Genomic DNA, 15,802 nt, shown 5'->3' with positions numbered 1-15,802 from the left:
TGCTGTGCCCAGTAAGGGCTTTAGACACGTATGTCCACAGAGCTGCCCTGTTGTGTAAAACAGACCAGCTGTTTGTATGCTATGGGTCTCCTAAGAAAGGAGGCCCGGCGTCTAAGCAGAGGATGAGCAAGTGGGTGGTTGAGGCCATCTCACTCGCTTACGAAGCGGCCGGGCAGCCATCTCCCTTAGCTGTCCGCGCCCATTCGACTAGGGGTATGGCGGCCTCCAAGGCGCTAATGTCAGGAGTTTCCATCCACGACATATGTGATGCGGCTGGGTGGTAATCCCAGCATACATTTATTAGGTTTTATAACCTTGATGTCGGCTCCACTCCGGGGTCAGTTGTGCTGTCTCAAGATAACAGACAGGTACTTGGCACTACGGTGTAGTTGGGATAGCGTTCCCAATGCGTATGACGCAGCGTCGACAGTTCCCATGAAAGGGAACATCTCGGGTTACGTATATGTAACCCTGGTTCCCTGAATAGGGAACGAGACGCTGCGTCGCTTTGCCATACCCCCGGCGTACCTGTGAGCGTCTTGCTTCAGCCATATTTCAGAAGCTAGCGTTCTTTGTTCTGGGTATGCTTTATAGTTTCCTGGTCCGTGACGTCACCCGCTTCTGACGTCTCGTCATGTTATTGGTTAGATTCACGAGTGCTTCACAATGCAATCATGCAAAGGCGTTCCCAATGCGTATGATGCAGCGTCTCGTTCCCTATTCAGGGAACCAGGGTTACATACGTAACCCGAGACGTTTTCCACTGGTTGTGCTGGGTGACAATGCACTGGGGAGAGGAGCCAGAATCTGTTTCAACAGTCTTGAACACAAAGCTCTGTGGGATGCTGATCTCCTGGAGCACCAAAGGGTCCTAAAATCTGGAACACGCAGATGAGGCCCTGGCGTAGGTGCAGAAGGTCCTTAACAATCTGGAACACACAGACAAAGGTACCTTGGAAGCAAGGTTTGCCCTCCTGAGCTTAACCTTGTTGCAAATATCGTTACTGTCTCACTAGACGGAAACTCTGAATGTAATGGTTGTTAATGTCTCTTTCCTCACAGGCTGGAGGCTCAGAATGTGGTCGTCTCTGTTGCTGCCTCACAAGCTGTAGACCCAGATCGTGGGACCTGTTGTTGTCTCTCTGGATGGACCAGAGGCTCAGAACAGTGTTGTATCTATTAGTGTCTCAGCTTCGCAAGCCGGGACTCAGAACGGTATATCTGTTATGTCTTTCCCCTTTGAAGGGCAGACTCAGAACAAGGAATGTCTGTATAGGGTACCTTTATCCCTTTCTGATGAGTAGGAGATTGCAATTTGGCGCTTCTCCAATCGAGTGCTGTGATTGGCTGCTGGCATCAGAGGGGACACACACAGTGTGGCCCACCCTTCTTTACCCTGTGGAACTCATTTGCATAAAGCACAAAGTTGGAAGTCTTTACAGTGTCTTTAAAGTTTACCAATGCATTTCTCACTTTCCAAACCACCACCAGAATACCTTTGGCAATATTCTAAACAAATAGAGACTAAACATGATGGAAGAAGATTGAAATGTCATGCATTCATTCAATTGTACATTAACAGCTGAATTTGTGTCGGATGTTGCACTACAAATAGCTGTCACTGAGAATACTTATTTCTGTGAATAAGTATGAAATGGATGTGTGTAGTTTGCATCAGTTCTAAGGTTTTCAAACATAGTTTTGAATGGATTTGGACGGATCTTTGTGATCTCTCTTTGTTTCACCCATTGCTGCTGAGGTCCCGAGGAATTTTTATGGCAGTCTCTGGCCAACCTTAGGAAGTAGTCTCTAGATGGGTGAAGGGCAGAAACTGCATGTGGACCAATGAGAAGTCCTGTCCTTCCCAGGCTTGGTATAAGAGGTCTTCTTCTTGCCCTCTAAGAGGTGTCTGGATGTTGTCCTTGCATCTTTATCTGATGGCGTTGGACAGTTTGTTTGTGTTAGTCCACCAAGATCCAATCAAAATGTAGCAACCTTTGCCCGCTGTTATGGACAGAGAGGGGCCTGGCCATAAACTGGGCCCTGGAATGTGCTGTTCACTACATTTAGAAGTATAAAAGTATAGAAAATGAGTGCTGAAAAGGAAGGTGACAACAGGGGAGAGGTGAAGAGGAAGGCAGAGCATATGGAACAGCCTAAAAATAAGCACCGACAGCAAACATACAGAACTGAGTGGGAAAAGGACCCCAGTTTTGCAGGATGGTTAAGACCTGTTTGAGGCCATGACACCAAAGCCTTCTGCCGGTGTTGTAACGTGCACATGGTGGCTGAGATGACTGTTTTAAAAAATCACGACAAGTCAAAGAAACATCAGGACAAAAAGAAAAATCTAGCCCCAGCTCAAAGGTCCATAGCCCATTTGCTACAGAAACTGTCAGAGAGTGAACAGCTAGATACAGCAGTTAAAAATGCAGAGATAACATGGTTCATGGCAGAGCACAACATAGCATTGAGGACCTCGGATCATTTGGTCAACATTTTAAAAGATATATTCAAAGATTCGAAAACAGCTCAGCACATGAGCCTTGGTTGCACAAAGACAACTGCTATAACCAAGCATGTCATTGGCGGCTCTTACTTTGAGAGTCTAACCGAAATCCTGAAAAGGAAAAAATTCAGCGTTTTGATTGACGAGTCAACAGATATCGGGAATGTGAAAACACTTTGTGTCATTGTTCGTTTTCTCGATGAGGGCACAAACAGGATTCAGTCCCGTTTCTGGAAACTGGTGCAGATCTATTCAGACCAACACAGACAGTCTGCCGCTGAGGGGGCCACTGCAGAATGGCTTTACACCGAGATGATGAAGTCATTCACCGATGCAGATGTACTGACTGAAAACATAGTGCGGTTCGGGTCGGATGGCTGCAATACAATGATGGGAAAACACAATTCTGTCTCCATCCGCCTTAGAAATGATCTGCCGGGCATCACAGTGCAGAGGTGTGTGTGCCACTCGTTGCACCTCTGTGCGAGTGAAGCACGCAAGCTGCTCCCTCGCAGGTGCGAGGATTTAGCCAGAGACATTTATGGATATTTCAAAAACAGTGCAAAACGTCTCGCACAGCTCCGAGAATTTCAAGATTTTTGCCATGTTGAACCCCACAAACTACTGAAGCCCTCCCAGACCAGAAGGCTGTCATTGAGCGAAGTTGTGAAACGTGTGTCCACCCAGTGGAATGCCCTCCGGCTTTTTTTCACTGACCAGTGGCTCGAGGCCAGATTGACCACTGCGGAGAATATTTTTCGCTCCCTTAATGATGAGTGTCTTCACCTGTACTACTATTTTCAGAAGTGAAAAGGTGGTGATTACTTCATTGAAGAGCAAAGTCTGTGAAACCTACACAGATCTCCTTCTCACCTTCATGGACAGAGACTATGTTCTGCATACTCCATTGAATCAGATCAACATAAATAACGGCACAAAGCTTCGACCACTAAACACGCTGTACTTAGGTGTAAAAGTGATGCAGCATGTCCAGCAGGCTAAGATTCCTGCAGCCACCCTGACAGATTTTCATGTGCGCTGTCAGAATTTTCTCCGGGTTGCCTGCAGAGAAATAAAGAAATGGTTTGACTTTGATGATGTCCTCTTGACTCAAATCGCGTGCCTCTCCCCTGCCACTGCGACTGATGCCAAGGCACGAGCAGAGCATTCGTCTTTGCTTCCCCTCATGCAACAAGTGCCACGGTTGATTGAAATGGCAGACGCAGACCGTCTCCAAGCCATCGATGACCAGTGGAGGCGATTGCCACTCGTGGCCTTAAGCGAAGATACAAAGGCAATGGATGTTGATGAATTCTGGCACGATATTTCTACTTTGGAGGATTTCGAGGGGGTAACCGTGTTCAGCAAATTGGGGAAGTTTGCCCTCGGTGTTCTTGTGTTTCCCCATTCAAATGCGTCATGTGAACGTATTTTTTCTAAAGTCAACCTCATCAAAACAAAGCCACGAAATCGACTTATTACAGACACTCTAAATGGGCTCGTGCACACCTCAGAGTGTGTTAAGGATGCGGGAGGGTGACCTGCTTTTAAGCCAATGAGCACTATGATGCAGTCCATGACGGCATCAAATCTGTACAGCAAAAGGACCCCCTCGACATCTGGCAACATGCCGGCTTCTGATGACAGCGACTCAGAGGTGGAGTTTGGACCTTCACACTAAGGTACGCTTTATTTATCTGTTGTGGTAATTTGCAGGTTGAGTCAAAAAGTTGTTGGTCTAGATAAATAGCTGTATTCTGTACGTTTGACTCGTGTATGATAATTTTCTTCCAGATACGATAATTTTGAGCTTCTGGTACGATACTTGGACATTTCCAATCTGGCAACACTGTATGTAATCAGCAGAGCCGCATATCTCGTCCTGCTGGTAAGTCGCATCAATGATTGCTCCGTCTTAATACCTAAGTTTGGATGACAACTTGACATGGAGGGGGTCCTGCGGTGTATGAGATAGAAATGGCTCATTCTAAGGTAATAAATTAGGGCTGTCAATAGATTTAAATTTTTAATCGCACACTTATCGTGAAATTAAGCATACGACATTTATCTTGTTTAACACGCCCATTTTGCTATCATTGCCTATATCCAGCAAAGTAAACCATCAGATTGAAGTGTGATTCTCACAAAACTGTATTTTTCAGCTTTTTTCCCAAGATAAATGTAGGTGTTTTTCCAAAAAAAGGACACTTGCAGACTCCAAAAGAACACCAAATAACCAAATGATATGAGTCCAAGTAAATCATACATTTATGTACATCAAAGCATCCTTAAAAAAAAATCACAGCAAAAAAATGTTTCAGAATTCACAGTGTATAGTATGTGCAACAGCAAAGACCTTGTTTACATTTTAGACAAGTCAAGTTGCGATACTGAACAGGACCACATGGAGATGACAAAAAAAACCTAAACCAACCCCCTTGACCTGCATATATACTAAATTACACAGCAACATACACCGGACAAATCAAAACATTATCCTGAATGTTTGCGAAAACAACGTAAATGTACTGAAATGTGTCTGTGTGTAATTCAGCTTTAGTTTGCTCCAGGGACCTGATTTGTTGCTATTTTGTTTGATTCCACTACATGGCAGAATGTACCCAAAAAAAAAGAAGAATATGTACTAAAAAATTCTAAATAAAAAATAAATAAAAATTCTCTATTATCTTTAAAACCAGTGGTTCCCTTTCGAGGGAATTCAATGCTGCTTCATGGCATTGACACTATGGGAACGACTCCTGCGGAGTCAGTGTCTGAAGCATGTGTGCAAATACAGCAGTTCTATTAATCAATGTGAGGTCAGGCCAATGTCTGACTTGAAGCAGTTCATGCCGATTAGAAATTTTGTCCGACTTGAGATGGCACTGACGCCACATGACTGTGCTATCAAATTACCGCAAGAGTGATTTAACAGCAGCTGGCTGTCTCATTCTGTGAAGTCTCTCCAGAGTGGACTGTTGTAAGTAAGTTGTGAGTGACTGTTGCCTTTCTGCTCGGTACACGAGTTATAATCTTTTATGTGCGTGTACAGAATATCAGTTGGTTCATCCAGTGTATGTGATACGTTATTTTCTCATTCAGTGAACTTTACAAGAGATTGATTTGCCGGATATTTGACGGGAACCCCGCATGCTGGTATGTAAAACCACTAATGTTTCTATGGTCACTTAAAAGGTATGTCATTTGATTTACTTTCTTTTCTTTTGTGCGGTTTAGGCATGTAAATTTGGCATGTTTTATCACTGCATGACTTAGTCTTGATGCTGCTGTTTTGCTTCAGCTTTTCTTTGTTTTGTTAATTTTGTTTTCATTACTTCTTGGTATTTGTTGTCTGCCAGCTTACGGTGTTATGATGTTTTTGATTTACTCAGTTTAATTTGTTGATTCTTTTAGACTGTTTTTGTTTGTGCCCCCATTTATTGACATAAGGTTTGTTTATTATTATTGCAGTTTTATTTTGTTCCCTTTCGAAAGGGAACTCTACACTGCGTTTACCGCATTTGGAGAATGTCACACGTGAACCAGTATCTGAAATCCAAGTATCAAATCTCTCCAATCCTATTGGCCGGCGACAGCCTATGACGTCATCATAGCGCGACCTGGAAGTATATAAGGAGCGCCTAGAGAACCAGTCAGTATCTTTTTGTCTTTCGGGACTGTTTTGTCTGATCACTATTTCGTCGAATCTGGTAAGGAATTTTGCTATCATGTCTGACAAACGTTTCAGGAAGTGTGCTGACTCGTATCCTAGCTTTTTGACACCCGGGGACACACACAACCTGTGCGTTTTCTGTCTGGGCGAGGAGCACGCACGGACAGTGCTTGAGGGCGCTGTCTGTGTTAACTGTGAGCGTCTTCCCATGAAGACGCTCCGTTCTCGTTTGACACTCTTCTCAAGCGAAGAGGCATCGACATCTGTGCCTGGTGGTTCTGGCCCCACTCGTGCTGAGGCAGAGCGGCGGCTGAAATCATGGGGCTCGCAGGTGGAGCTCGCTGAGGAGTTTGAGAGAGGCGTTAATCTTTCTCAGCCCCCAGCGGCTGGCGAGGATGAGTTGCTGGATGACGATGACGTCCTTTCTTTGACGTCATCGGATCCAGCAGCGAGTACTCTTCTGGCTGCTAGCCCCAGAGAGCTAGAGATGGCAGTTAAAGAGGAAGCAGGTGAGCCTGTTGATTCCTCAAAGCCTCCCTGCCCTGCGTACGCTGAGCTGCTGGAGGTTATGGAGTGCGCTTCTGGCGGGCTTCAGCTGCCTTGGGAGCGTGTTAGGAAAGAGACCGCATGTGGACGGCTTGACGAGCGGTTCCTTTCTGGCCATGGCCCTGCAGCTCCCGTGAGCCTTTGTTACGAACCCCACTTTCAAAGTGCTCGCTAGGGAAGGGGGCAAGCAACATAAAAGGACACGTGAGACAAAGAGAAACAATTTAGCTGTTTATTAATGCCGCAGCACTCGCGTGTCACAGGCAACTGTTTAGATGGTGAAGAATCAGCTCACTGACACGAAAACCATTAATAAAACAAACACACAGATCAACAAGAGAAAGAAAAATACAACAAAACAAAAATAAAATTTCCATCAGGACGCACACAGAGCTCGTTGAACACAGCACGAGCCCTCCCTCAAGTGTGCGCCACGCTCACATAGAGCTGAAGACAGTGGCAGTGGCGGCCTGGCGACTGGAGTTCTGATGGAGACAGCACGAGTTCGACACACTCAACAGCACGCACCCACGTCTACACTCTCCAGTCTTATATCCAACCCAGCGCGTCGTAAATGAATGGGCCGCAGGTGCACAGGGGCGGAGCTTACCCTCGGGAGAAGAGAAAGGACCAAATTAATACAAAGAGAAAAATACACCACACTAAATAATAATAATAAATACAAAGGCTTGGGCCGTAACACTTCCACCCCTAAAAACAGAAACAGATTTCTCATTTTCTCCTTATCTCCTGTTGGAGAAATAAGGGGGGAAAAAAACTAATTCTGAATATAAAAGACAAGTTTAACCCCGTGACAATGCATCGACTACCACATTCTCAGACCCCTTTTTATGACGGATCTCCAGGTTATACGGCTGCACCATTAATGCCCATCTCATCAAGCGCTAATTGTGATTATACATCTTGCTGAGAAAGACTAGCGGATTGTGGTCCGTATAAACTATAACAGGAAACATCTGCGTGTATTGAAGGAAAGAATCTGGGGTAACGAACGCAGAGATCTCAGAAGCGCGTTCGGTTAGCGGCACCTGCCAATAACCTTTTAATAGATCTAGTTTTGTAATATATTTCGCTACCCCAAGATTATCAATACAGTCGTCGATACGCGGCAATGGAAAAGCATCAGGCACAGTGACGGAATTAACCTTTCTGAAGTCGGTGCAAAAACGGAAGGATCCGTCAGATTTTGGCACCAAAATGCATGGCGAGCTCCAAGGGCTGGTACTCGAAACAGCAAAGCCATTTTGCAAAAGATACGTTACCTCGCGTTTCATTTCTTCCCGTTTACTTACCGGACAAACAATATGCATGTTGTTTAATGGGTAATGCATTACCGACATTTATATCATGCGCAATGACATTAGTACCCGGAGGGACATCATTAAACAAGTTTGGAAAACTATCCAACAATTTCTTTATGTCCTGCTGCTGTTCACTGGACAAATAAGACAGTTGAGACTGAAGAGTTGACAAAACTTCTGAGTTTTTCAGAGAGACAAGATCAATTACATTAGTCTTCTCAGAAGGACCTGTGCAAAGAAATTATTCCTTCAACATTTTTAAAGGCCCACGCACATTATGGCCAAACACTAATTCTGAAGGGCTAAAACCCAACGAATCTTGTCGTGCCTCGCGCACCACAAATAAAACAAAGGGAACTCCCTCTTCCCAGTCGTTCCCAGTCTCTAGGCAATACTTACGCAGACCTGATTTCAACGTCTGATGCCAACGTACTAGAGCCCCCTGAGATTCAGGATGGTAGGCACTCGAAACAACGTGAGACACTCCTAAAACTTTTAACACATTACGGAAAATGCGAGATAAAAAATTTGACCCCTGATCCGTTTTGACAATTTTTGGGAGCCCAAAAGTCGTGAAAAATTTCGTCAAGGCTCTCGTCACAGATTTGGCAGTTATACTTCTTAAAGGAATCGCTTCTGGGAACCGGGTAGCCATGCACATTATCGTCAATAAATATTGACAACCAGACTTAGCACGGGGAAGTGGACCCACACAGTCTACCAAAACGCGCTCAAACGGCTCCCCTACAGCAGGGATAGGACAGAGAGGAGCGGGTGGCACCACCTGATTAGGCTTTCCCCCAACCTGGCAGATATGGCATGTTTTACAGTACTTGGAGACATCAGATTTTAATCCTGGCCAAAAGAAATGTTGGAGCACTCGATTATAGGTTTTATTAATTCCGAGGTGTCCAGACCAAGGATGATCGTGAGCTAAACTCAGTACATACTGTCGAAATTGCGAGGGAACCACAATTTGATGTACCACATTCCAATCATCTGCCTGCTCAGCACTCAACATACTGCTCCATTTGCGCATCAGCACTGCGTCACTCCAATAAAAATGATTACGTGGCGACAATAAACTGTTCTCAGCACTCGCACGACACTTTTGTAAGGTCGGATCATTTTTCTGCGCATCAATCAAGGCTTCACGTGAAATTGACGCATCAGCAACTAAATCAAAACAAACAGATGAATTAGACGTCATTTCAGCCGCATCCAAAGATTCTGGAAATGCATTATTTCCTAGAATATCTGAGAAAACAGAGTCACTGAGGTTAATATCCTGAACGTCACATTTTGCTTGTGCTCGTGTCGTAACAGCACTTATTGAAAACACATCAGGTAAAATTTCAGCGAGTACATCAGACTGCGTATCTCTGCACGGAGCATCAGTCAATTTTACGACCGGCATAACCTTACCACCAGCGATATCATTTCCCATTATAAAATCAATACCTTTCACAGGTAAAGATGGGCGAACTGTGACTTCAAAACACCCAGATGCCAATTCAGAAGTTACCCATATGCGATGAAGAGGAACGGTTACAAACCCCATTTCGATACCCTGCACAATCGTGCTGGTTTCACACGCGGAGCTCGCAGAAAAATCTAAAACGTTCGACAGTATAAAGGACTGAGATCCTCCAGTGTCACGCAAAATTCGCACTGGTTTACGACTTTCGACACCATTCAAAGACACAAATCCGTCAAACACGAAAGGCTGGAAACAGGGATCAAGAGTAGAAGTAGTGCAGGATGAAGAGACAGTTTTCACTAAAACGGTACCTCGAGGTTGGACAGACAAAGACTCTTGTCGCTCATGTTTTCGTTTTAGGCTATGACATTCGGCCATCACATTTCCCAATTTGTGACAATAACTACACTCTTTGCGGGACTTTGGACTATTAGGAACCCATTTGCTTTTACCCTCAGAGACATTCTCATTCTCTTTTGGTACTAAACCTCCAGAATCACTCAAACGCTTAAAAAACACAGTTTTATGCATCAGAGCATATTCGTCTGCCAATACAGCAGCTTGCTGCACTGTACTGACTTTTTGTTCATTTAGATACAAAGCAGTGCGCTCTGGAACGCAGTTCTTAAATTCCTCAATCAACATCAGCTCTCGCAGAGAAGTATAGTCCGTAACCTTACACGCTTTAATCCAGCGGTCAAACAACATTCCTTTCTCACGAGCAAACTCGACATAAGTACGGAAACGTTGTCGATAATGCTCGGGGACCAACTCATACACCCTCAGAATCGCAGTTTTCACAGCATCGTATTGAACGCTCTCTTCCAAGGAAAGAGATGCACACACGTCTTGTGCCTTACCTGTTAGTTTACACTGTAACATCAAGGCCCAAACTTCAGTTGGCCACTTCAAAGCACTCGCGATTCATTCAAAAGCTTGAAAGTATGCTTCTACTTCTTTCTCACGGAAAGGTGGAACTATTGAGATATTTTTAGCCACGTCAAAATGTGGAGACGGCACAACTGCAGACTCGGATACATTACCTGATGGAACAGAGTTATTGGAGACCAGATTCGGATTTGATGGACCAGCAGCTGCCTCAGAGCTACTATTCAAACTAATAGGTGTTTTAGAAATTGTTTGTTTAGACAGATCTTGAGCAGCCTGCAACTTTTGTATCAGCATCAATCCGATACATTTCAATCTGGCGTTTTAAATCATCTTGTCTCGCCTGAGCTCAGTCCTGAGTCTACAATTGTAGACGAGCTAAACATACTTTTAGACGCAAATCCGGACGAAATTAAAGCGATGCCTCGCTAGAGAAAGAAATCGGTTTGAATTTAGGCATTGAAAATTATGGACCTACCTCTGCACCAATAGTCACTGAAGTAGACTGATCACCAACCGGTACTCATGAAGGACTTCCTGCAGCAGTTATCGCGGGACCAGCTGCTTCCGCAGAAACTGCTTCCATCGAAGGAAAAACCCCTTTATCAACCAAAGCAGACACAATACAAGCTTTTATCTCCGCTTTACGCTGTGTTTTAGAAACAGAAATCTCATAGCGCTGAGCAATCAGAAACAATTTTTTTGACACGCCTCTAACCCCTCAACACTAGGCTGATCTATGAATCTGTTCAAATCAAAAGTTGCCATATTTACAAAACAGTGAGGAAACAAATAAGGAAAATCCACACACACTAACCAGAAGTCTAGCTACATCCTATAGCTGGTCTTCGGAGGGTACCGATTAAGAGATTGCTCTCTCCCCCAGAATACCTCCAAACAAAACAAACTAAAATAATAAAGAAAACAACAAACAGTAAACTGTAGCCAGAACTGGCGCTAAGCACAGTCCTGTTGGCTTACTCTGACTAACCGGAGAATGTGTAGGACAAACCTGATCCGCTCCACACCAAACAAATCACGTTAATTACTGGCAGCTGAACTCTCGGGAAACAATACTTACAAAGAATCCCGGACGAGCCCCCATTTATGTTACGAACTCCACTTTCAAAGTGCTCGCTAGGGAAGGGGGCAAGCAACATAACAGGACACGTGAGACAAAGAGAAACAATTTAGCTGTTTATTAATGCCGCAGCACTCACGTGTCACAGGCAACTGTTTAGATGGTGAAGAATCAGCTCACTGACACGAAAACCATTAATAAAACAAACACACAGATCAACAAGAGAAAGAAAAATACAACAAAACAAAAATAAAACAGCTTAACAGCGACAGCGGGCCATCAGGACACACACAGAGCTCGTTGAACACAGCCGGTCGTCAGCGTCAGCTTAGACAGCATGAGCCATCCCTCAAGTGTGCGCCACGCTCACGTAGCGCTAAAGACAGTGGCAGTGGCGGCCTGGCGACTGGAGTTCTGATGGAGACAGCATGAGTTCGACACACTCAACAGCATGCACCCACGTCTACACTCTCCCGTCTTTTATCCAACCCAGCGTGTCGTAAATGAATGGGCCGCAGGTGCACAGGCAGCGTTTAGAACCTGCATACCACTCAGATCCGAACCTGGGCCCAGACAAGCAGGAGGTCCTGGTCCGCCTCGAGCTGAGGCTCAGAGACAGGGCCAGAAGTCCAGTGTGGAGCAGGTCCCAGAGACGGCAGGACTCGAGGAGGAAGAAGCAGGATTTAAGAGAGGTGATCGATCGCAGACGCCAGCAGTGTCGGTAGTCGATTCCCTCTCTTTGCGAGGGCGATTTACACCTGCCCTCGCCCCTTCTTCCTTCGCCTCCTGTGTTTTTGGATTCACTGTATAACATTCTCAGGCGCTTCTTAACAGTCAGGCTGACAGCTGGGCCCATGATGAATGTTTTTTCTGAAGGCTTGCCTTCTGGCTTGATAGTGAAAGAGGCTCTTTTAGGCTTCAAAAGAACCATAGATTCCATCCTTCCTTGTGGAAAAAGAGGAGTCTTCGGTCTTTGAGCCACAGGAAGGTAAGCTGGGTCTATATTTATGTTTCAAAATATGTTGACCTTGTTTTCCTGTATAGTTTTTCCTAAGCATGTAGTCAGAAAAAGTTTAGGGGCTTTTTGGGCAAAACTGAAGTTTTATTAGGTTGGCTGGAACGATTATTAAACTGTGCAGGCCACAAAATGGCCACCTCTCAGCCACCTTTTTATAGAGTACCTTCTCCTCTGGTTTTAGCTAGAGTAGGTTTGAGTTAGCACTCTTTACTTCAGTTAGATCTATGTCCAGTGTTGGCCTCTCGGCCGCCTGGCATTCTTTGCTTGTTGAGCTTTGCTTTACTTAAGTTTCCTCTTCTCTGGTTAAGTTCAGAAGTGAAGCCCAGGCAGATCTTTGCTTCGTGTGGCCTTGCAGGCCCACAGCTTAACGGCCTAGGCTAGGACTAGGATTTAGTTGTTTATTATTATAAATTCACCCTTTATCATTACTATCCCTTGTTAGGTTGTATAGTTCCTAGTTCTGGCCTCCTCCTGTGGGCATTGTTAGGCCATATGCCCATTCCCCCCTTGTTGGTAGTGTAGGTGCATGGCTAAAGATAACAGCTAAGGTAGTAGGCTGTTATTAGCCTCCCTGATGCAGTTGTCTCAGTTGGTAGGCCCTTATCTTTGCTTAGATAGGTTTATGCTTATACTTTCTAGAACTTAATTCATGCTATGAATTTGTCTTTCCCCTGAGTCCCTTGAATTAGCATTCAAGTTTGAGGTTACGGTGTGCTTAATTTAGCTCCCGTTCTCTATGGTTCAGTACAGATGTGTTTTCTGTTTGGTGAGAGCATTTATCCTTTTCAGGATAGCATGTATGAATAACAAAGCGTTATGTTTTTGCTTTGGGTTCTAGCTTTTGCCCTACACATGTGTGAGCTTTACTCCTAATGCTGCCACAGGTTAGCACCTGTTCTTATGAGTAGTAGGCTTGTGTTTAGCCTCTGTTAAGAGCATGGTGACTATTTTGTACTCCCCTTGCTTTAGGGTTATTGGTGTTTCACTGAGTGCATCACCTGATGGATTGCATACTCAGGTTGAGTGTAGGGAACCTCACTTTCAGTTTGGTTCTTTTAGCTCCCTTTAGCATTGATCACTGCCACAACAGCTTATTGCATCTGTAGGAGTTGTAGGCTCTGATAAATTGAGTCTCCTTCTAGCATGTTAGCTTGTGATTATACAAGCGTTGTTAGTAGATGTTCATGAGTTTTGCTCACTTAGTTTAGCACTGCCACAGGTCTATGCCCATGTCTGTTTGATGTAGTAGGCCATTTCAGGCCTACTTCAGACCATGGTAGCATGTTGTTGTGCCCCCTGTTTATTAGGGTTAGTGTTTAGGTACATTGCCTGTTGGAATGTGTAGATTTAAGCACAGGTTGAGTTAAGCTAGTTACCTACAACTGTTTGTTGGGTTTTAGAGCTGGTCCCCTGTGAGCTTGGTCCCCTGTATAAACCACTAGCTGGCGCCACGTGTTTGTTGAAGTTGTAGGTCCCGCTTGGGCCTCCTTTCAATTGGTATGTTGGCACAGTTCTGTGCTGGTTTTTGCTTTAACACTGCCACTGGCTACGCCCGTTTTCTGCTAAGGAGTAGGCCTGGATTGGGGCCTCTCTCAGAGTATTGTGGCAGAGTGTGTACTCCTCTTGCTTTAAGAGTAAAAGGTGTTTTACTGAGTATGTGGCCTGATGGTTTGTGTGGGATGTAATTCTAGTTGAGATAAAGTAGTTACTTCACTAAGTAAGTTTGGTTTTATTATGACTCCTAGAACTTTTAGTGGCCACTAGCCCATGCCACGTGTCTTTGAGTTGTAGGCCCTCTGGGCCTCCTTTGAGATCATGTTGGCGTATGTTTGTACTCCTCTCACTTAGAGAGTATAAGGTGTTTTTATTGAGTACACTGCTGAGTGGCTGTCTTCTCAGGTTGAGTTTATTTAGTTAACCTTACGGTGGTTTCGGTTTTCTATGTTTGCTCCCTTGAGTTTGGTAGCACTTCCACGAGCTGATGCTACGTGTCTTTTGGAGTCGTAGACCTGTCTTTGGGTCTCCTTTTAGGACATGATGGCGTATGTATAACATTCCTCTTGCTTTAAGGGTAAAAGGTTTTTTACTCAGTATATGGCTTGTTGGTTTGTGTTGGATTCTTTAGCTCTAGTCGAGCTAAATAGTAACCTCACTAAGTAAGTTTGGTTCTATTATGGCTCCTAGAACTTTAGTTGCCACTAGCTAACGCCACGTGTCTATGAGTGGTAGGCCCTCTGGGCCTCCTTTGTGAGCACGTTGGTGTATGTCTTGTACTCCTCTCGCTTAGAGAGTAAAAGGTGTTTTACTGAGTACATTGCTGAGTGGCCATTGGCCCAGGTTGAGTTGATTTAGTTAACCTCACTGTAGTTCGGTTGTTGTATGTGTCCTCCCTGGAGCTTGGAACACTGCCACGAGCTGACGCTACGTGTTTGTCTGATGTGGTAGGCCCGTTTTTAAGCCTCCTACAGATCATGATGGCGTATGTTGTACTCCTCTTGTTTAAAGAGTAAAAGGTGCTTTTACTGAGTACACTGCTTGGTGGATTGTGTTAGGTGGACTGTTATGTGGGCACACTACAGTCTTATCTGCTGATACTAACTCGGTTTCTCCCGGAACGAGTTACATGTTGTGGGTCCTTGCTTTTAGCAAGATAGTTGTTCGAGGTGTGTGGCCTTGACAGGCCGCCCTTGGATCTTCCCACTCCCACTCCCACTTCCGGGGTTGTAACTTAAGCAGGATAAACATGTAGTTCTCACATGTTGGCCTTTGACAAGGCTGCTGTGTTATTCTACTCTATGTAGAATTATTGTCATGTTGTAGGCTCTTTCTTGGGCCTCCATGATTGTGTGCCTACAGTATGGTCTATCTGTTAGGTTGAGCTTTGTACTCCCCTTGTTAGGGTCGTCCTGCATAGTGCTTAGCTCCCTAAGCTGGTCATTGGTTGAAGGCTTCTATGAGGCCTCCTGCTTGAGGACCAGCCCCCAGGCTGGTTAATGTGCTCCCCTTTATCAGGGGTTCTTGAGTGCACAGCCTCCTCAGTGCAAATAATCAGGCGCTGAGTAGATCCTAGGATTGAGCAGAGTTTACTCCCCTCTTTTGTAGGGTTAAGAGCACTCAGCTGAGTTCTGCTCTCCTGGATGCCCGTCTCTACGCTCGGGTTTGAGTTGCTTACTGCCTTCTGCAGCCACTCTTACTCATTGTCCTCTCTGAAGAATGCGTTGTTGAGGCTCTGTGTTCAGACAGGTTGCTGGCCAAAGACTAGGTTGCTGTCGGACCAGGTCGTCC

General features: G+C 44.9%; 1 protein-coding gene across 2 annotated transcripts in view; it reads left to right on the top strand.

Annotated features, from left to right (window-relative positions):
* The window catches only part of LOC127518706 (uncharacterized), a 33,822-nt gene extending 27,792 nt beyond the window's left edge, over positions 1-6,030 (top strand). Inside the window, exons 3-6 of one of the 2 annotated variants that reach the window (XM_051905720.1) lie at positions 726-948; positions 1,063-4,191; positions 4,304-4,397; positions 5,612-6,030. In XM_051905720.1, the coding sequence (XP_051761680.1) occupies positions 2,282-3,319 (1,038 nt within the window). In that variant the 5' untranslated portion in view covers positions 726-948; positions 1,063-2,281 and the 3' untranslated portion in view covers positions 3,320-4,191; positions 4,304-4,397; positions 5,612-6,030. Of the gene's footprint in view, positions 1-725; positions 949-1,062; positions 4,192-4,303; positions 5,187-5,611 lie in introns of those variants that run through there. The other variant, XM_051905719.1, reaches the window with a different exon arrangement.
* The last annotated feature ends 9,772 nt before the right edge of the window (positions 6,031-15,802 follow it).

This window comes from Ctenopharyngodon idella, chromosome 9, assembly GCF_019924925.1.
Source record: "Ctenopharyngodon idella isolate HZGC_01 chromosome 9, HZGC01, whole genome shotgun sequence".
Lineage (NCBI taxonomy): Eukaryota > Metazoa > Chordata > Actinopteri > Cypriniformes > Xenocyprididae > Ctenopharyngodon > Ctenopharyngodon idella.
This window is presented reverse-complemented; position numbering and strand designations above follow the sequence as displayed.